General features: G+C 56.1%; 1 protein-coding gene across 1 annotated transcript; it reads right to left on the reverse strand.

Annotated features, from left to right (window-relative positions):
• Nucleotides 1-15144: 15144 nt before the first annotated feature.
• Nucleotides 15145-20718, reverse strand: CDK5RAP1 (CDK5 regulatory subunit associated protein 1). The gene is made up of 13 exons (XM_034067221.1): nucleotides 20604-20718; nucleotides 20167-20270; nucleotides 19714-19748; nucleotides 19347-19450; nucleotides 18944-19154; nucleotides 18017-18137; nucleotides 17505-17735; nucleotides 17184-17281; nucleotides 17033-17088; nucleotides 16788-16918; nucleotides 15987-16136; nucleotides 15426-15566; nucleotides 15145-15304 (listed from the first exon to the last, which is right to left on the reverse strand). The coding sequence occupies exons 2-13, from the start codon at nucleotides 20263-20265 to the stop codon at nucleotides 15224-15226; spliced, it is 1458 nt and encodes a 485-aa protein (XP_033923112.1). The 5' UTR covers nucleotides 20266-20270; nucleotides 20604-20718; the 3' UTR covers nucleotides 15145-15223.
• Nucleotides 20719-21082: the final 364 nt, after the last annotated feature.

Raw genomic sequence — 21082 nt, forward strand, 5'->3', positions numbered from 1 at the left:
ACTGGGCACTGCTGTGGGCTGTGAGCTGGCCCCTCCATTCACAGCAGTGGTGTGAGCTGCTCCATAGGGAGATGTCATCTCCTGCAGCACAGAGCACAGGGGCCAAGCGGCTGCCCTGAGCACTCCCTGCAAACCAGGGCTCCTCTGAAGGGAAAGAGCTGCTGGGATGAGGAGGGGCAATTTGCACCCTGAGTCCCATCCTCTGTCCCCAGCACTGGTGCCCTGGATGTGCTGGGCAGCATCAAGTACATCATATCCAGCCTTCCCTGCTAACCAACCAGTTCCTTGACCAGTCCTGTATCTTCTCCCACCAGCTATGTACGAGGGTTGGGATACTGGGTTTGGGAAGGTTTCCTTGAGCCACCTGAGCAGTGGGTGCTGAGGTCCCTGTGGGAAGCTCAGGGAGATCCCAGCACATTCCCTGCTCCCGCTGTTGCCGTCATGGGAGAGCACCATGGGGTTTGCATTGCGTGAGTGCCTGGATAAGGAAGCACCACGAGGGCTGGCTCTGCGTGCTCATGCGTGCAGCATTTCACACTCCAGGGGCATGAAGTTATCCATGAAGGCAAACACGGCAGTGTCCTGACCTCTGCTTCTTGCCATGGGACTCCAGGCTGCCATCGGGAGCGTGGCTGGGGGCCTGGTGGAGCATCCCCTGGCAGAGCCAGGAACTGTCCCCACAGCCCCATGGGTGCCTGTGCCCCCACTGCCACCCATGGCACCCACTGGCGCCCCACAGCTGAGCACCTCCATGAACCCGCTGAGCTCAGTGCTGTGTCCTGCACACCCCCTGCCCCACAGGGCCCCTCTTTGCTGGCCCCGTGCTCAGTTGAGGACCATAAACTGAAGATCAGCACCTGAAGGAGGAGCACACTGGGGGATGGCCACAGCCATGGCCATGGCTCTGCAGTGATGGGACAGCAGCAGGGCTGGGTCATCAGAAGAGCTGCTTGGGGTTTACCTCTGGTTCCTCCTGCAGGGCTGATCTCTCCTTGGTGTCCTCGTCCATCGGTGGGTTTGGTGTAAGAAACGAGCAGCCTCAGCAGCACACAAAACCCATTGCAAAGCAAAGCGCTGATGGATACTGGCTCAGCAGGAATGAGGGCCAGGAATGGATGTGTCCTGCTTGGATCACCTCTGGAGATGGACCTTCTTCATGGATGATCCATGAGTGATTCTCAGACAGATCCTTGCTGTGAGGTCCATCCCTTTCTGCAGCCACCATGGGTGCTCCAGCCTGTGGGGGGAGTGGTTCCAGTGAACCCCAGGGCTCAGGATGCCCCTAGTTTATTTATGCCCAGGCTCTTCCCTGCAGTTCAGCTCCTGTTGCAGCAATGAAGCCTTTGCTAATCTAAGGCTCTAAAGCTGCCTATTGCTCTGGGGGAAAGAGGAATAGCTGGGACAGATGTAACATTGCTGCCTTAGTCTGTCCTGCCCCTGTCCAGTCCAGATCCACCCTGAAAACCACCTCAAAACAGGTTTTTCCTGTCATCTTTCATGCTCCTTTTCTCTTTCCCTCTCTATTCATTTCCCCATGTTCTTTTATTTGCTGTTTCTCAAGCCTCCTTTAAACTGTCGAGAGCTTTCTTGGGGGCACAGCCCATCTCCTGCTCTGCTCTGGTGACAGGCAGGTTTCACAGCACAGCTGCTGTGCCCTTGCTCCACACACTCCTAGTCTGTGATTACTTTTCCTTTTAACCTGCCTTGTGCTGTCTCTGTATGTAATTAACTTGGAGGTAACTGCTCACCTCTTACTGTCCCTGGTGAATATGACAGAGCATCCCCTGAGCCATTCCTGAGACCCTCTATGTAGCCAAAGATATAGGAGCATCCCCAGCTCCCTGTGGCATCCCCCTGCACCCCAGGGTTCTGAGGTGATGCTCTAAGGATGCTCAGGGGGCTGCACACAGAAAGAAGAGGGGGAAGAAGGAGGAAATGGAGATTTCCACCTTGATCAGCATCTTCTTGCTTCACTTTGGGAGAGCAAAGCAAGAGAGACACAGAGTAGCCATGAGCAGTAGCAATGTGCTGACCGTGGCCCATGTCCTTGCTGTGGCCATCTCCCAGCCCAGGGAGCAGAATGCAGTGTGTCTGGTGGCAGGAGAGCCAGTGGGCACCACATCCATCCTGTCTGCTGGCCACGGCCCAGCACATGTACGTGCGTTGTGTGGGTCAGGCTGGTGCAGGGGTCACACTTCACAGCCAGCGAGGAGGAACTATCCCAGTTCATCCTTCCCTGGCTTTCCTGCTTCCTGCAGCTCGGGTATATAAGGCTGCTCCTGCAGCCAGCCCCGCAGAGGCCACGGCAGCAGCACTGCACCAAAGGGCTCCAGGTAAGTGGTGTTGTGGTCCAGTGGCCACAGAGCAGCTGCTCCCGTTGGGTGACCTGCAGCCAAGTGTGACTCGGCTTTAGAAGCAGGATTTTAATGGTGTTTTCCTTTGATTTCTGTAGCAGTATTTAATAATTGATGAGGATTAATTTTTAAAGCCAGCAGAGCTCTTGCTTGTCCAATTCCATGTTTATTTGGTTGTTATGTTACCACTGAGCCAGCAGAAGTGACTGGGGTTGGTTGTTTCATGCTCTCGGTGACCAGAATTCAGACCCATTTTCAGCTCATCGGGTCTCATCAGTCTCATCGGGTCTCTCTGCTGTAAAACAAGGCTCCATCTGCAGAGCCATGCATGAATTTTGCATGTGCAAGATGTTCAGCTTAAATGTGTGTGACCAAGGAGACAGCAACCTGATAGATACCGTTAATAACTGCAGCCGCAGTTGTGCTCTCCCTAAGAGCTCTTCTTCAAGACCCAAGAGCCATGGGGCCCCTCTTGCAATGCTGCACACGTCTTGCAGAGACCCTCCAACAAGTCCCCCTGATGTTATTTGACATGGTTTTCAATAGGAGCTGCCCGAGCTCCCTCCTGCTCTGCTGTTCAATAGCCACAGCTCCAGGAGCTGCGCATCGCTGCGTGCTGATCGAAGGCAACATGGCAAAGACAGAGCAGTGAATTAAAGTCTAATTTAATTGTGCCAAGGACTGTCATGGAGGGGCTGCTTTCGGAGTACCTGGAGCTGATAACACAGTGTTCACTCTGTTCACAGTGATGTTTCTGAGTGTTGAGGCTCTGCAGTCCTCAGTCCGATCACTGCTTTTCTCAGCTGGGACAAGGGGCAGGACATGGGGCTGCAGGTGGGTGCTCCTGAAACAGGGACCCACAGCAGCACCTCCCTGCTCTTCTGTTCTCACTCCTTTAGAAGCACCTTCTGTGCCTAAACAAACACTCCACAGTGGTGGCTGCAGCCCCAGGGTGCCCAGGAACACAAGGTCCTTGAAGGTGCTTCCTTTTGACTAGAGGCAGATCAAATTCAGGGAAAATAGGTTCTTTTCATAGCCTGAATGGTGCGATGAGAAGAGCAAACAACCTGCCCATGCAGAAGGGCCTGGCTGTGCTGTGAGCTCTGATAACACAGTGTTCTTCATAGCAGGGAGAAGGACGCGGCTTTGACGCACACCATTTTTCATCCGGCTGCATCCCTTTGAGTGCTCTTCTTTCAGGGTCATCTCAGAGCAGTGCAAAGCATCCGTCTCTCCATACAAGGTCCTCCTGCATCACATCCATCCTCGGGCTCTCTTGAAATGGCATTTTCTCCCTGCAGCGTCAGGCACCAGCTCTGCAGAGGGGCAGCCCATGGGCATGGACAATGCGGAGCAGCTCAGCATCGTGCTTCAGTGGCTGCCTGATAACCAGTTTGACCTTTCTGCGTGGGCAAAGGGTGCTGTGGGTCGGGGGTGGTACCTGGGGGCTCTATGTCCAGGGGTAACCTGCCCCACTGCCTGGGAGCAGAGCACATGAAGGATGGAGAGCAGGACCGGTGCCCAGGCTGCCCATTGCTATGGGATGGGACTGGTGCCTGGGCTGATGTGGGTCTCTCCACAGATGCTGGGTCAGGAGATGCTGCGCTTCTGGGGGCTCGTCCTTGCCATGGGCCTCCTGCCCCCCTCCCAGGGCCTCCCCAGCCTGGGCAGTGTCCTTGATCTGAGCCAAATGCAGTCCAAAGATGGTGAGCTCTGCGGTTTTCCTTGTTTCCTATGGGAGTGTCCTGGCACAGGTGGGAGTCTGAGGAGTAACTGGGATGTTCTTGTGCAGGTCTGCTTGGAACTGGTCTCGGCAGCCAAGGTCTCATCAACAAAGAAGGTGGCTTGCTTGGCACAGGTCTCTTTGGTGATGGTGGCATCCTTGGCACCGGCATCCTTAGCACGGGAAGTCCGAGTGGAAAAGAAAGCGGAGGCTCCAGTGATGCAGGAAAGGAATCCAGCAGCTCTGGGATCCTCGGGACAGGCCTCCTAGGTGAGGAGGGTCCATGTGCCATGGGTGTGCTGCTGGGCGGTGAAAGCCAGGACAGTAATGGAGCTGTGACTGTTACAGGAGGACAATCTGGCAGCAGCGGTCTGCTCGGAACGGGCATCCTTGGAGGAGGCAAACTCCTTGGCAATGACATCCCTGGAGGAGACAAGCTCCTTGGCAATGACATCCTTGGTGAAGAAGGCCTTGGCAATGGTCTCGTCGGCAATGGTGTCCTTGGCAATGATCTCCTCAGCAATGTCATCCCTGGCAATGGCCTCCTTGGCAATGGTGTCCCTGGCAATGGTCTCCTCAGCAATGATCTCCTCGGCAATGATCTCCTCAGCAATGTCATCCCTGGCAATGATCTCCTTGGCAATGGCCTCCTGGGCAATATGAGCCTTCTTGGACAGAAAGGTTTGCTTGGCACAGGGCTGCCTGTAGAAGGTCTCCTGGGCAATGGAAGTCTCCTTGGTCTCGATGGTGTGCTGGGTGCAGGAGCACTGCTGGGCAATGGAGTCCCTGGCACACCAACACTCTTGTCCTGGTAAGTGGGCACCAAAGCACAGGGGTGGTGCTGGCAGCAGGGTAAGGGATCAGTCAGAGGATGGGTTTCCCTAATGGGATGCTCCAGGAGCCAACTCCTCCCTCTTGCACCAACCACCAGTCCTGGGCTCATGTGAGGAGCTGAGATGGGGAAATTCCAACCAAAGATGGGAAAAGCCTTCCCTATGGGAGTGATGTGACACTGTGATGGGCACCCCGGGAGCTGGGGGTGCAGCCCTGAGCAAACTGACCCTGCTTTGGAGTTGTCCCTTCCCCACCTTCACTTCTAACTGGGGATATCCACATAGGTCATAGAGTGAAGAGGAGGAGGTGAGGCTGTGGGGTCTGACCCTGCCATCCCAAGGGTGTTTGTGTTGGTGTCCATGCAGGCTGAAGGTGCTGAACCTCGAGAACATCCGAGTGTCCTGCAGGGTTGTTCATGGCAGTGAGTTTGTGCTGAACCTGTACTCGAGGCTGGTGCTGCGCTTGCCAGGGTGAGTGGGGCTGGGGGGAGGATGGGATGGTCCCTGGGGCTGGAGGAGCATCCCCAGACGCTGGGGGGACTAAAGCATTGCCCTGGCTAAGCCAATTCTGGCGGCCTCAGCACAGTCAAGTGCAGCTCCGGTTCAGCCATGTGCAGCTCCGGTTCAGTCATGTGTGGCTCCGGTTTAGCCACGTGGAGCTCCGGCACAGTCACGTGCAGCTCCGGTTCAGTCACATGCAGCTCCAGTTCAGTCACGTGCAGCTCCAGTTTAGCCATGTGCAGCTCCAGTTCAGTCACGTGCAGCTCCGGTTCAGTCACATGCAGCTCCAGTTCAGTCACGTGCAGCTCCAGTTTAGCCATGTGCAGCTCCAGTTCAGTCACGTGCAGCTCCAGTTTAGCCATGTGCAGCTCCAGTTCAGTCACGTGCAGCTCCGGTTCAGTCACGTGCGGCTCCGGTTCCCGAGGTTCTTCCCTGTCCCTCAGGGTTTTCCGGTTTCTGAGCGGCTCTTCGGTGGAGACAAACATCACATCCCACATGGCTCTGACCCAGGACACCCCTGGTGACCTCAAGCTGGTGGCTAAGGACTGCAGTAACCTGCTTGTGCACTTCAATGTCAACTCACGGAGTGGGTGAGCATGGGCACGAACCCCTGGGCTGGTCTCCATCACTGGGCACCGGGTGGTTTAACAGGGATGGATCCATCACTCAGGAGCTCAGCCCAACCCCTCTGTGCTTACCTGGGGCTCATCCACGGCCACGTTGGACACAGGGGTTGGAGCAGCTGCTCCAGTGGAAGGGGTTGGAGCTGGAGGAGCTTTAAGGTCCCTTCAACCCAAAGCACTCCGTGGTTCTATGATTGTTCTATTCTATAACACAGACCTATTGATCTGTGTGGGTCAATACACGCACTGGGAAACGGTTAAAACAAGAGGCAGGACTCAGCTCTTTGCAAGTCTGCAGCAGGGCAGAGCTTCAGCCTCAAACCTGGGCTCAGATTTGCTCCTTAGCAACCAGATTTGGGAGCCAGGGAGCGAGTCCCGAGCTCCAGTAATCCCTGCTGAAGCCTGGGGGAGCTGTGGGCTTGCAGCCTCTTTCAGATGCAGACAACGGGTGCTCCTCTGCTGTGCTCAGCCAGGCTGAGCTCGGGTTTGCCTTGATGCCAAGGCCTGGGTCTGAGCCTTTCCATGGCAATTCCTGTGTTTCCTTCCCTCTCCAGGTTTTTCACCAATATGGTGACCAATATGCTGAACAGGACCCTCCGGTCCCTCATACCTGCACTGGTGAGTGCCCCAAAGCCCTTCGCTCTAAGCTGCACTTACTGCAGCTCTTGCCATAGCTTACTCACACAGACGCTCTATACACACACATATGTGCATGCACAGCTGCACAGCCACATCCTGTAAGTGAATTCCCAAACTTCCTACATCTTTCCTACAGCCTGGAGTTGTTAGGAGCAGTTCAAATGGCATCGCTCAGTGTTATGGGATAAGCTGCACCCGATGGCTCTGAAAGGCAGTGAGCAGGGCTGAGAGCCTGGCTTAGAGGAAAGGAGCTCCTGAGAAAACCCTTTATTCTGTTCAATAGAATCGGTGCCACTCGGAGAAAGGGCTCAACAGTTGATGCTGCTTCCCCCATGGAGGGATCTGTGGGGAGCCAATTGCTCCATCTTGAGTTAAACCTGTGGGTCTCAAGCAGCAGTAGGGAAGTGCATTGCTATCCCCATGCTGTTCTCACCAAGGCTGTGCCACATGTTCCTTTGCAGCTCTGCCCCTTGGTGAACATCTGGGTCAGCATCATCAACTTTAAGCTTCAGTTCCTCAACCGTAAGTCCTTAAATTGCCTTTTCTATATTCATTTTGGAGGGACCCTTGAGCTCTGTCTCCAGCCACCTCCACAGGCCCCAGCATCCCTGGTGGAGCCAAACCCACTGCAGAAGGAGCTGCTTTGCTTGGCAAAGCTGCTGGGGGAGGCACAGTCCTGGTTCATCTCTGGTGCCTGATGTGGCAAAACCATCCCAGCCCTGCTGTCCTCCAGTGTCCAAGGCCAGGCTGGACACAAGGGCTTGGAGCAGCTGCTCCAGTGGAAGGGGTCCCTGCCCTGGCAGGGGTTGGAGCTGGATGGGCTTTAAGGTCCCTTCAACCCAAACCATCCCCTGGTTCTGTGCTGGGGCTGTGGCCGGGCAGGACTGAGCTCCCCATCCCCTGGCTCCATGCACCAACATGGGCACAGCACCCGGCAGGCTCCTGGGTGAGCATCCGGCTCTGCCCAGCCCCATTGCCCTCTCCTCAGGTGTTCTCTCCTTCGGGCTCCTGGGGAAGATCCACTCAGCCCTCTCCCGTTTGCCGCTGACGTCCGGGCACTACCTGGAGCTGGACCTGCAGGTATGGATGTGTCCATCCCTGCCTCCCTGCCCTCCTCTCCCTCCCTGCTCACACCTTCCTCTCTCCTTGCTTGTGCAGAACTACCCATTCCCAAGCGCCTTCATCGACTGGCTCCTGCACAGTAAGTCCAGGCACAATGGGATCCCCACCGTGAGCCCCAGGCTGTGGGGATGCTCAGGGTGATGCAGCCCTGGTGCAGGCAGTGACCAAGAGTGGGTCCCCATGGCCCTGGGGTGCAGCTGAAGCTTCAGGGTGCTGATGTATCTCAGGATGGGCTCCCAAAGTGCTTCCACCCCACACTGTGGTGCTGGGGGTGGTTCATGGTCTGCTCAGGCACTCAGTGGCTGCAGGTGTGCGGCTGTAAGACAAAGTCTGTTCTACACAGGCCCTGCAGAGCCTGTGCTGCAGAAGTCACTGCACCTCTCATAAGAGGATTTAATAATATTTACTTAATAGGAGTGAATAATGGTCCTCGGGATGCTGTGAGGATTAATTAATGTTTGCAGAGGTGATTGGAGGAGCTCTCAGCCTCATATGCATGCAAAGTTAATATATAGAGGAAGGAAGGAAGAGCTGGACGCGGTCCCAGCTTCCCCCGAGGCACGTTCCTCAGGGCACTAAATCAGCTCTGCCCATGTAGCAGGGGGATCTCGGGGCATTGCTGCATTGGGAGCCGGCCCCACAGATGGGAGCTGTGGGGCTATGGGGGCCGGGGGGCACTGACCTGGGTCCCTCTCCCCAGTCACAGGCATCAATCTCGGGAGCAGTCCATAGGCATGGGGCCAGCAGCGCTATGGGGTAAGGATGGTTTGCTGGGGCCTGGCTCAGACCCCGGTGCTGGTGCTGGTGCCAGGGCTGGCTGAGCTGAACCCTCCACTGACCCTGCACTGATGGGGAGCACGGAGCTGCTGCTCCAAGCTCCTGCACTGCCCGAAGCCTCAGCTCCAGCATCCCCACAGGTGCCCCATGGCCATTCTCACTGCTCCACCATGAGGAGGAGGAGGAGGGAGGAAGATCACTGGATACATGGAGAATAGACATGCAAATAGAGAAACCCACCCAAGAAAACCCACTGCTTCTTCTGCATTACATTCCAGCCTGATCACTCTGGTGTCTCGGTCCAGCCCAGGGTTAGCAGTGCCAAGAGTTATCTTTGCTGCTGCTTAGGTGTGCCAATGCCCTGCTCCCACTGGATCCAGGGGCAGGAGCCTCAGGCCATGCCACATTCACTCCCATTGTCACAGCCATAAGCCACTCATTAGGGCACCCACTAATGAAGGTACAGCCTGACCCCAGCCCTTCCTCAAGCACCCTGTGTTCTGCCTGGCCCTGGGCTGTGGTTTGGGCTGGGAATTGCTCGGCACAGAGGAGCCTTTCCTAGTGCTGCACCAAGATCCCCCTGCCTGGCAATGGGAATGTCATCCCCATGCGGCTGCCCCATTCTGTGAGCTTGCACCACATCCCTGTGAAGGGAAAGGGACAAGCACCAGTGACCTGTGGATGTTTTGTCCTTGCTCCCATTCTGCTCCGTGATGAGTTTACCATTTCAAATGTTGCTGCTTCCAGCGATTTCATCCTGCTAAAAAGAAGGCAGAAAAAGGCCTCATCCAGCCGGTACTTAGCTGATGCATTCCCATAGAGTTGTGCTTTGAGTGATCAGGGGCAATGCTCTCCTGCCTTGTGATGTGCCAGTGGGGCTGGATGCTGCGCATGGAGGGTGAGGTGGATTCACGTCCTTCTGGTCCTGCTTACAATAAAAGGGTTTTCTTCATCTGCATTCCGCACGTGTCTTGGTTCCTTTCCAGCCTGCCACAGGTTCCTGTGTCTGTGTGGGGTTTGGTGCCACAGGGGTGACCCACAGCAATGAGCACTGAGCAGGTACATCTGCTGGCAAGGAGGGGACCAGGAGCAGGCCAAGGGTTAGGGTTAGGGTCTCGCAGCTGAGGGCACAGACATGCTCCATGTGAGCAGTGACTGCTCCCCTCATTTGTGTCTATGCAGATTCATTCTGCCCTTGTCCCTCAGCTCCTGCTCCTGCTGCCAGTGAGCCGGGAGCTGTTGGACATGAACACATCCCTTGTGCCCTGCTGGGGCTGACCCCCGGCTGGGGCTGGCACTAGGACCTCAGGGGTGCCACAGAGCACTGCATGGCATCAGCCACGTCCCAGTGCCGTGGTGGCTCCACTGCGAACACCAACACCCTCCTCTGCCTCTGCCCATCACCGGTCCCTCCGCTCCTGCCCATCCATGGGCACAGAGGGGATCCCAGGAGCCAGGTTTCCAAGGAGCATCTCCCTGGTCCCCAGAACCCACTGCTCACCCCACATTTACACTCGACTTTGGCACCGGCTGCAGGATCCGGCTCTGGGTCAGGAGCAGGGGTGAGGGGAGCAGTGTGGCTGAAGGTGATGGGCAAGGCAGCCATGGGGGTGCCCATGGGTTTGACAGGAGGGGTCTGTGTTACACCGGCCCCATGCAGCACCCACAGCTCTGCAGGGCAGCAGCAGCGCAGGGGAGCAAGGGCTCGATGAGCAGTGCTGAGCCCCTCTGGAGCTGAGCCACAGCTCAGGTTTTACAGCTCAGGGTCCTCTCAGTGTTATTTGTCCATGGGAAAAGCTGCCAGGGTTTTATTCCTCAGAAATCACCACTTCCCTGTGGTCAGAGGCTGAACAGTCCAAATGCCCACCACAAAACCAGCTTCTAAAGGCAGTGGTGAAAGGTAAGGTCTGGCCTGGCAGGCAGGGGTTTGCTTTGGCCCCTGTCCATGCAAAACCAAAGCCCTGAAGGCAAACAACAGCCTCTGCTTTCACTGGTGCCTCTTTCCTAAGGTGCTTTGTTGGACAAGAGCACCCGGCCCTGCTCTGAGCATCTCTCAGGCTCCCCCACCCAACAAGGAAGGGAAGAGCCCTGGGAGATGGATGAGAGCCCATTGCTCACAGGTGGGCACTGTGGATGCTGTCCCCATTAGGGTACCACTGCTCCCAGCAGGGCTGTGCTGGGCTCTCTGCTGAGCACGGATGGGGGAGGTTTTCCTTTTAAAGATGGAGTTAGATGAGGAGATCCTGAGCAGGATCCTTACCTCAACCGTCAGCACCGTCCCTGTCTCAAAGGGAACTGTTCTGTGAAGCACCCGCTGGGGTCTGACAGCCTCAAAGCTCCCCCAGCCTTCCTGCAACTGAGCACCAAAAAGATGGTGTTAAAAGCAAACAATAAACGTGGGTTAAAAGCAGAAGGGATAACCCAGAGGGGATGGAGCCATTGGTCAGGCTCAAGCCCTGCAGCAGGGGCAATGCAACCAAAGGTGGTCTTGGAGCCTCTGCTCCGGCTGCTCCTTGCCATGGGGCTGTGGTGAGCACCACTCACCCCAAGGCTATCTCGGTGTCACCGCACACCCAGTGGCTGCCAAACCAGGGCTCCCATAGGGAACCAGGCACCTTTCCCCTCACTGGCACAGGCAGGGTTGGGGTTTGCATCAGTCATCTCCCCCCACATCCCACCCCTGCCCCATGTAATCGACTCCTGGAATGAAGCCCAGGGATGTGTTTTCCTGGTCTCAGGAAGGAGATGGAGGAGATTTGGGTGTTTTCAACACCAACAGTGTTTGCTTTGCTACCAGTGAAGGTACAGTGAAACAATCCCTGAAGCCAGCTCCCTGACCGCTTGGAAGGTGCCTCCATCAGGAGCAGAAACCCCAGGAATGGCCCCTTGAAACAATGGGAAATAATTCCCATTCTCCTCCAGTTTCCCAAGGGAAGTTCTGCTAAGAGGGGTGAGAATGTCCCAGTGTCCTGTCCAGCTGAACCTTAACCGTGCCCAACACTGGGGAATCCATCACTTCCCAGGGGAAGTTACTCCGATGCTGATGGTTTTCACTGGGAAAACCTGTCCCCTTGTGTTCAGTCAGACCCCCAGGGGTGACTTGTGCCCATCACTGCCCATGGGACTCCTGTGAAAAGGGAGTCTCAGGGAATCACCCTCTGTTTTCCCACCCCAACCCCACTGTCCCCATGGATTGCATCACCTCAGCCTCATGGAGGCATTTGAATTACTCCATTGCTCACAAGAGCAGCAGAGCTGAGGCTGGGATTAGAGGGGAGCAGAGACCCCCCAGTGTCACCCCAGCTCCCAGCATGGGCCACCCTCCCCTCGCTGAGCCCTGGGTGACTCAGGCAGCAGGGAACAAGACTTGAATAAGAATGTCTGGAAGATACAGAGCTATTAATGAAAAGCATCAGAAAACAGATATCAAGTAATGACACCAGGGTGGGAGCTTATTAATAGCAAAGGCTAAAGATAAAGCTAATTTAAAGCTGATGAGACAGGACAGCTCATCTCCAGGAGAACAAGAAGTCAATAGCTGGCTGTCAGTACAGGAGTAAATTGCTCGCAGGGGAGGAGGGAAAGGCACAGGCCCCAGAGCAGCAGTTGCTGTGACAGACGTGTGAGATCCACTCTGCATTCACAAAGCCCTGGAGAGCTGGAGGTGCCGTTCACATCCCATTGGAATTCCATGCACAGCCAGCAGCACTCCAGGGTGGTGCATGGATGGAAATGCTGATCCTGGTGCTGGGTGGGCTGTGGAGCAGCTTGGGGCTGGTGGGAGGACACTAGGACACTGGGACCCAGGCACTGCCCAGTGCTGCAATGGAGAGCACCTTGAGGTGCCAGCACAGAGGAGTTCAGTGTCTGAAGGAGCCTTTAGGAGCAGCCGTTCCTTTCCTGCTGGAGCCCAACCACAGCCTGTTCCCGAACAGAATGAACTCAAGGTATAAATGACTTTAGAAATGGAAAACCTGTTAAAACGTTCTCTATGCTGCATCAAATCCCAAAGCTTCATGCAAACACCTTCAGCAATGGTGATGAAAAGCCACCAAAGGAGAGCCCCATGGACCTGTGGGGTGCAGGAGGAGGAGGCCGAGGGCTGGCAAGAGCAGGAGCCTCTGCCCCAGGGACATCCCCTGGGTACGGGGAGGGAGCCTTGGTGATGGGCACAAGGCTGGGCAGGGGTAGAGCAGACAATGATGGGATCCATACTAGGCTGCCCTCAGTAACTGCTGCGGTGAGTGAGGGCACCCGCTGCCGCCTGTGTCCTGTCCCAGCCAGGTCCTGACCTGGGGACAAACCGGTTTGCTCTGCAGGGCTCTGATGGGCTCCAGGGAACAAACCGGTTCCTGTTCTCTCTGCCATGTGAAGCTGTTTGTGTGCGGTGGTGATGCCCCAGAGCAGCTGCGAGCAGGGGAACACGTGCGGTTGTGTTGTGAAACCCCAGTGGCAGGAGCAGCCCCGGGCAGGGCTCTGCTCACCCCCAGGCCTGGCTGAGCCTGCAGGATGCTGATGGAGCCCCAGCCAGGGCACCATAGAACTGATGCTTGGCAGCAGAGGGACAGGCTGGAGGGAGCATCGTGCCTTGTGTGAGGGGCTGAGCGCTGGCTCTGCCCTTGCCGCTGCTGTGAGCACTGATCCCTGGCAGATGCTTACCCACAAACCTGGCCCCATCCTGCTGTGAACAGGAGGGAGCTGTGAAATCGAGAGGTGTGAAGGGGAAGGGGTCCCTGGGGCTGCTTAGAAGAGTCTGTGCTTGGAATGAGCCTCGGCTTCAATCAGAGACCCCATTAACCCAAATGAGAGGCAGATGTTCCAGGGCAGGGGCCGCAGGGACCAGCTGGGGGCACACAGGACAGCACAGACCCACCCCCAGCAGCACTAAGGCTTTTATCACCATGTACTGGTGATGCTGGGCCAGAGCCATGTCCCCAACCTTTGCTGACAGCTAGAAGAGCAACCAGGCTCAGGGGCCTCTTCAGCAGTGCCACAGCCCATGCCCAGTGCACAAATCAGTAGGAAAAGGTGAACTTGGACCCAGAGAGCAGAACGAGCAATAACCCCAAACCCGTGTCCATAAATACCTCCTTTGCTCTGATGTGCTTTTTTTATCCCTGACTTCTGGTCCTGTGGTTTTATTTCTCAGTTTCCATCCCAAGCAAGTGGCTACAGGAAGGCTGAGCACACAGAACACTGGGCTGCAGAGAGGAGGGGTTTAGGATGGAGGCTTGGACCAGAGGACTCCTGAGTCATCCCTGAAACAAAGTCCCACCCAGCATCCAAGCCGTGGTTTCCTCTGTGCCCAGGAGCAAGCAGAGCCTGGCTGGGGCTGCCTCCAGCTCCTCTGCAGCAGGACAAGAGCAGCTTTCAGATTGTAACAGGGCTGCTGCCTCCCAGGGCCCCTCAGGAACACACCAGAACTTGTGTGAGCACTTGGTGAGGACTGAGCTGCGTTACAGGATGCACCTCATGAGGCCAGTTATGGAACTGGTTGAAATGGAGGCATTTAACCACTGGATAATAAAAACCTGGGAAGCCTCTTTGCTGGTAACACAGCCCAGGTACTGATCCCTGGAGCTGTGTTTCTCTACAGAGCAGATACAACCCATGTTCACACTAACCAGTACTTTGGTCTGAACCTCAGCTGCTGTACCACAGCATTCCCAGCAGAACCAGCCCCTTCCCATTGCAGAGGTTTGCCAAAATACCACAGCCCTTCAGCTCCCAACAGCAGAGTGCACAGGCATAAACCGGCATTATGGGGATGTAAACCCCATAGAACTCTGGGCTCTCCCTGTTCAGGCTGGCAAAAGAAACACATAGGAATGGGTATGAGCCCATGTTCAGCCTTCCCAACAGCTGGATTTGGGGAGCAAATCTTCTGACAAGTGACACATCCCATGTGTAGCCCCTGAGAACATCACATTCCTGCTTCCAGGTAGCACCGAAGAACTGATCCAGCCTCCAAGGTCACTGCAAGCACATCCTAACAGAGGCTCCACTGCCGTAAAACCTCAGCCCTCATCCCCAAGGCCAATAAAAACCAAGAGGCGAGGTAAATGGTGAGCACTGTGGCTCCTTGGGGAGCCTGTGCAGTGAGTGTGGTCACCTCCCCATCAAAACCCAGCTCTCCTCATTAGGCTCTTACCATAACGACTGTAAAACCACCGGAGCTGGCCTCATGGAGGGCCCTGCAGCCACACGTCCCACTGGGAAGAGGTGTCTGTGGGGAGGAGGTTAGAGCAGGGCAAGGTGGGTGTCAGCCCTTCTGAGGGCCACGGATCTGGCTGCACAGGGAAGTGAGCTGAAAGCAGTGCTGCAGGGCACTGGGCTGCATGAGAGGAGGTGACCAAAGCCAGAGGTGAGCCCTGCAGCACTGCAAGGGCAGGCAAAGCCCCAGAGCAAGTGAAAATACAGCATTACAAAGTACGTGGGTTGGGCAGCTCACACACAGATTCCACCCCTTTTCCCTACAAATGTGATAATGGGCAGATTGTTGCCAAACCAGAAATATATATTTATTCTAATTTCACACATACCATATTCTGATATACATACACATCCTTGTTTCCACCCCATCTCCTGACCAAACTTCCCCATCTCCTCCTGCAGACACGTGCTGCCTCCATCCACAGCAGCAGGGACAGCTCAGTGACAGGCTGCAGCTCGGGAGAGGGCTGTGCGGTGCAGTGGAACTCCCCTCAGGGTCTGGGAGCTGGCAGAGGTTACCTGGAAGGGTTAACACAAGGAGCATAAACTGAGGAGGATCTGTTCCAATTCAAGGCTCTCCTGGCAGCAGCTGCTCTGGAGAACAGCAAGGGAAGAGGAACCAAGCACTGCAGTCAGGTACCTTCACCAGTACATAGTCCCCTGGCTGGGCCCTGGCTGGAGCCTGGTTCCCGGCAGCATCCTCCACCTCGGCATCGGGGAAGACCACCTTGATGTTGCCGTCGTTCCTGCCACACAGCTCCAATGCAGAGCGCTTGCTGGGCTGAAAGCAGGACAGGGAACATCACCTGCCTGGCAGCAGCTCTGGTTCACTGCTGGGCTTTCCTGCCTCAGGAATTAATGGAGCACTGTTGCCAGCATTAAAATCCCCACTGCACACTGTTAAGCTTGCCATGTTAGCCAGTCCTCGGGCTGAGCTGCGGTGCTGACACCCGCACACCAAAGCCAGTGTTTCAAAGCCTGCCCTAGTTCAGTATTCAGCCAGAGACACATGTCTAACCTATCCCACCCCCTGTGCTCAGCTCAGGGCCCTAGAAGAGACAGGCTGAGTGAAGCTTAAGGGTGCAGACACGGTCTTGGAGTCCTGGGATTGTGTGGGGAAAGCGAGAAGGGAGGCAGAGGTGATGATTGCTCTGTGCAGCCTAAGAGGGCAGGAAGAGGACTGTGTTCCAGGCACACTCACCCCCTCCACCAGCACCAGCTGACACTGGCCCACCATGGCCTCGTTGGCCCTTGCAGCCTCCTCCCGAAACACAGTGATGAGCTCCTGCAGCCGCCGCTGCTTCACCTCTGCAGGGACATCATCCTGCAGGCGGTGAAATGCCCGGGTCTTCTGTGAAGAGACAGAGCAAGACTGGCTCAGTAACCAGAGATCAGAACCTGATCTGCCCCAGCCCACTCGGCTGCTCCTCCATCAACAACTCCACACATGACAGTGCATTTACAACCTCAAGGAGTGTTTTCAGGTGCTAAGCACCAGCAACATCTCAGCTCCTCAAGTTCTTTCTGCAGCACCTTTTGGTAGGTTTGAGGTAGGGCACAGAGTATCAGGAGCTGTGTGGAGCAGTTCTGCAGCTCCTATGAGATGTCTGTTGCCTGTTTGTTCACAAGGACAGACAAGTTCTGCTGGTTCTAGTCCCATGTGATGAAAGGCAATCCATATTCCCTACATTTCTCAACCTCCTGTCCTCTATCCCGTCAGCATCGCACACTTTGGAGAGGATTCTAATGGAGACCTGTCAACTACCCACTCTTCCCACAGAAATGCCTTCTGAAAATACACCACTTCTCTCCAGACTCATCTGACAGAGTCCCTGACCCTGGGCTCCAGCCCAGCTCCATCAGCACAATTCCTCATCGACAAATAAGAACATACCCCCAGCCAGGTCTCTGCAGGACAATGTCTTACAGTGGGAAACAGCACTCAGGAGCTAGGTGAGATGCCCAGAGGTAACAAGTCTGCTCCATTGGGTCCTGCACTCACCTCTCTCATGCTGTAGGCAAAAAGGAAGCCCACGTTGTAGCGGACTTCCTGCAGCAAAGACACAGTCTGCTGGTGATCTTCTTCTGTCTCTCCACAGAAGCCAGCGATGAAATCACTGCTTAAGCTCACCCCTGTAACAGAGACACAGCTTTACACCTCCTCAAAGCAGAGAGGAAGGATCCACTCGAGAAAAGACACTAAGATACAGCTGTGCTGAGCTCAGACCAGCCAAAGGGAACACTTACCTGGAATGGAGTCACGCACGTGGTGTACAAGCTCCAAATATGCTTCTCTTGTGTATCTGCGATGAAGAACACATGGATTTGCTCATCAGAAACCCATGACTGGTGAGGAGAAACCAGCAGCCAGAATCAGAGGGCAGGGCACAGGGCTCACCCACGTCTCATGGCCTCCAGGACACGTGTGCTTCCACTCTGGGCTGGGAGGTGAAGCTGTTTGCAGATGTTGTGTCGCTCCTGGATAAGCTGCAGGACCTGCAATGAGCAACAAGGAGGCAACATTGCACAGAGCTCAACTCCACCAGGATGCCAAGGGGAAAGCCAGCAAACTGCAAACTGCTTTAGCACAGACATTTCCCCTCCCAGGAGCTGCTGTTCCCATTCTGGGGTTCAGCAATCCCTTTGGGAAGGAAGCACAGCCCACATGTAGCAGTTCAGAGCCTGCCCACAGTGGCCCAGGTGTTCGTTTTACACTTGCCTCATCAGGGAAGTCCTTGGGGTGTGGGGAGGTGAAACGGATCCTCATTTCTGGATCAATCCTTGACACCTGGTCCAGGAGATGTGCGAAGCGCAGACCTCCTGGCTTGGCTCTGTAAACTGTGTTAAAGCCACGGCTGAGGCCTGGGGCTGCCACCGACTGAAACTGCATCTCAGACATGTCTCGGAAGCTGTTGACATTCTGACCCAGGAGGGTCACTTCTTTCACCCCCTACAACAATAAAGAAACCACCATAACCCAGTCAGGATGGCTGCACTGCAAGCAGCCATAGTTCTACTCTTACTTCCAGGAGCAGCCTCCAAAGGAAGCCTTCCCCTCCCTGTCTGGCTCAGAGCATTACAAGGGAATCAAAAAAGCCACTGGTGGAACCCTATGGTAACCTCATCTCTGCAGATAAAGGTGGTGCATTCAAAGGCACCACTGAAAACACCTTCAGTGAGAACCAGCCCTTCTCCCATGGCTTGGGACAGGAGCAGGAGGCTCTGCCGCACCTGATCCGAGAGCATCCTCACTTCCTGCAGGATGGACGCAATGGGGCGGCTCCTTTCCCGGCCACGGGTGAAGGGCACGATGCAGTAACTGCACATGTTGTCACAGCCCCGCATGATAGATCTGCCAAGAGCAAGTACAGTCATTCCACCATCACTCCAGAAGAGTCATCCCCAGTGCATCCAGTCCTGCTTCATCAGCTGCTGCCTTTATCAATGCCCTCAGCATACAGCATGCACAGCACCAGCTCTGAACACAGCTCTCACACTGCTCCAGCCAGCTCTGACTTCTGCTCACCCCCAGCCAACACCTCCTCATTCTTCAAGCATGTTTCCAAGGAACTTGGAAAGCAACTGCTGAGGCACAGACTTGCACCACAGCCTGGCAGGGATGAGAGATCCTTCTGCCTTCTGCTCCTACAGAGGGTGATATCTCCCTCTGTCTCTTTGGCCACACTGAGCAGAATCTGATCTCAAGTTTAGGAGTCTTATTATCAAAACTGAACAAATGGAAACGAAGCCAACAGAAGTTACAGCTCATGGAGGATTAGAAGAATTAAATAGGAGAACGTGTGACTGGACATGGCAGAAGGGAGGAGGAGAGAGAGGCGCAGGCTTCAAGAAGGTACAGACAGCAGTGGGACAGAAATCACTCAGTGCAGTGTCAGGCTTAGACAATCAACCCTCTCCAAGGAGAGCATGAGCAGCCCACAGCCAGGCAGGGCATGGGCAGCCTCTCCAGGGCTCAGTCACACAGCAAAGCAGCAGCAAATACTCAGTCTGGTAAGCTCATGCTTCTGGGCTGCTGGGAGCGAGTGCAACCAGGCATTACATCTCCTGGGTAACTGCTGCCACTGACGTGTCTGTTCTGTACAGCAGCACGTCCAAACCAGAGCCACAGAAACACGCACAGGAAAAAGAGGTACTTACACAAACGCTGTCGTGCCACCTGCACTAGTCTGGACAGGCAGGATGTCTGCATAGGTCTCATCCAGTGACAGCAGGACATTGGCAGCTTGTTGGCCAGACTCTGCCACAGCCAGCAGCCGGGGGAGGTCCCGGTATGCATCAGGGCCTGCCACAATGTCCACCAGCTTCTCTCTGTGCAGAATCTTCTCCTTAAGCCTCTCAGCCATGCATCCTGCCAGCAAAGGAGAAGGTTCTTGTGAGGAAGTGCCCACCCTCCATCACACTCCTGCACCCCTTTGCTGGCTACTCTCACCCTGCAGCAAAGCCTGGTGCTGTCAGAGGGGAGGAGGAAGCAGCACCAGGGGCAGTGGCACCACGAGGGGTCAGGGCACACACTGAGTGCTGCTCATTGCTGCACAGGTACCCAGGATCCCGATGCGCAGGGGGGGGCCAGCCTGCTGCTGCCGCCGGGCCTTGAGTGCGCCGAGGTGCCGCAGGCGGTTCCAGATGGTCTGTTCTGCCTTCTCCCTGGGAGCCAGGAAACAGAGGTTATTCCAACTGCTGCACTTTAACAGCCCCCAGCCTGAAGCAGCCCAAGTGCTCTGAGAGGAGAATTCAGCTAAAGCCAGGGGATCATCCACCACATGGAAGTGTCATCTGTGCTGTGTGTATTGTGTCTTGACTCTTTTATCTACTATGGTTTTCCTCACACAACACATTTATCAACGTGGTTTTCAAATGGTAGCTCCTCAAACACAGCCCCAAAGCAGCAGGGACAGAAGCTTCCTTACCTGATGGAGCAGGTGACCAGGAGAATCACATCTGCCTGCATTGAATGACAAAAGAGGGAGAATAATGTGTAACAGCCACATGCTCACTGCTCACTGCTCACCCCCTGCAGGGGTAACCTCAGCAGGCAGAGCAGAAAACCACTTAAAGCAGTGGAAAGGATCTGCCCAAGTGTGTGGTGGTTTCAACAATAAAGGTGCAAGAAACTACCAGGAGAGCAGTAGAGTCTTCCACTACATGAGAGAAGCTGACTCAAAGATGAGCCAGGAGCATCCCACTGTGTCCAATCCCTCTCCAACTGAGAGCAAGCCCAGCAGTTGAAAGGGAAGAGTCAGACCCAGCTTTCCAGTGCATTTGTGAAGTGTTTCCTTCGCTCCACAGAACTTCAACTACAAAGACCCCACCACCCCCGGGCTCTGCTCCAGACAAAGGCTGGGACTCAGGCAGGGCCTCACCTCATCCAGCCGCTTTGTCCTGGTGTAGCCGCTCTTCTGCAGGATGGCCCAGGCGATCTCGGTGTCGTTGACGTTCATCTGGCACCCGTACGTCTCCATGTACACTGTAACACAGGCGTGTGAGCAGGAGCCTGCCCCGGCTCCCATCTGTTCCTGCAGGACGGCACCTTCACCCCCCCCGGACACCCGCACCCACCGGGCAGGGCTGCTGCAGGAGCCGCCTCACTGCTGGGACACCACATCCCGACCGCCCCTTCCCACAGCCTCACACCGGGAAGCGGAGCCAGAGCAGCCGGGCCCCAGCTCCACAGCCGGGAGGCACCGAGGGGCAGGGCTCGTCCGACGCCTGCAGAGCCCCCGCAGCCCCGTTCCCCTCACGCTGCCCGGACCCCGGCCCCTACCGCAGCCCCCCCGGCCCCTACCGCTGCCCCACGGACCTCTCCCGCTGCCCGGGGCAGGCCCCGGCTCCGGCTCCGGCCCCGGCTCCGGCTCCAGCTCCAGCCCCGGCGGGGGCTCCCCACCGGCTGCCCTCAGGAAGTGCCGCAGGTCGGGCCCCGCGGCCCAGCGCCGCTGTCCCGGCCCGCAGCGCTCCCGGCGGGGAGCCCGGCGCTGGGCACCGGCACCGGCACCGGCACCGGCCGAGCGGAGCAGCCCCGCGGCCCGCAGCGCCCGGGCCCAGGGCAGCATGGCTGTACCGGCGGCGGGGCCTTTAGAGCGACGGACCCGCCGCGGCCCCGCCAAAGCGGTCCCACCGCCCCTCCCTGCTCCCGGCGCCGCGTTCCGCGCTGCGGTGGTTCCGCCCCGCTGCGGAAACGTGGAGGGACGGTGAAAATAACGGTGTTAATAACGGTGTGTGTTAATAACGGTGTTTGTGTGTTAATGACGGTGTTAATAACGGTGTTTGTTAATGACGGTG

This window comes from Melopsittacus undulatus, chromosome 10 (genome assembly GCF_012275295.1).
Source record: "Melopsittacus undulatus isolate bMelUnd1 chromosome 10, bMelUnd1.mat.Z, whole genome shotgun sequence".
Classification (NCBI taxonomy): domain Eukaryota; kingdom Metazoa; phylum Chordata; class Aves; order Psittaciformes; family Psittaculidae; genus Melopsittacus; species Melopsittacus undulatus.

Bases quoted from the DNA above. Each gene is read 5' to 3' on its own strand.
- CDK5RAP1 (XM_034067221.1), bottom strand. From the start codon at position 20,265: ATGGAGACGTACGGGTGCCAGATGAACGTCAACGACACCGAGATCGCC. The intron at 19,155-19,346 runs GTACCTGTGCAG...CTTTGCTGGCAG, and splicing joins CCTGCGCATCGGGATCCTGG to GATGCATGGCTGAGAGGCTT. The intron at 16,137-16,787 runs GTGAGTGCAGGA...GTCTCTTCACAG, and splicing joins TTGCCTACAGCATGAGAGAG to AAGACCCGGGCATTTCACCG.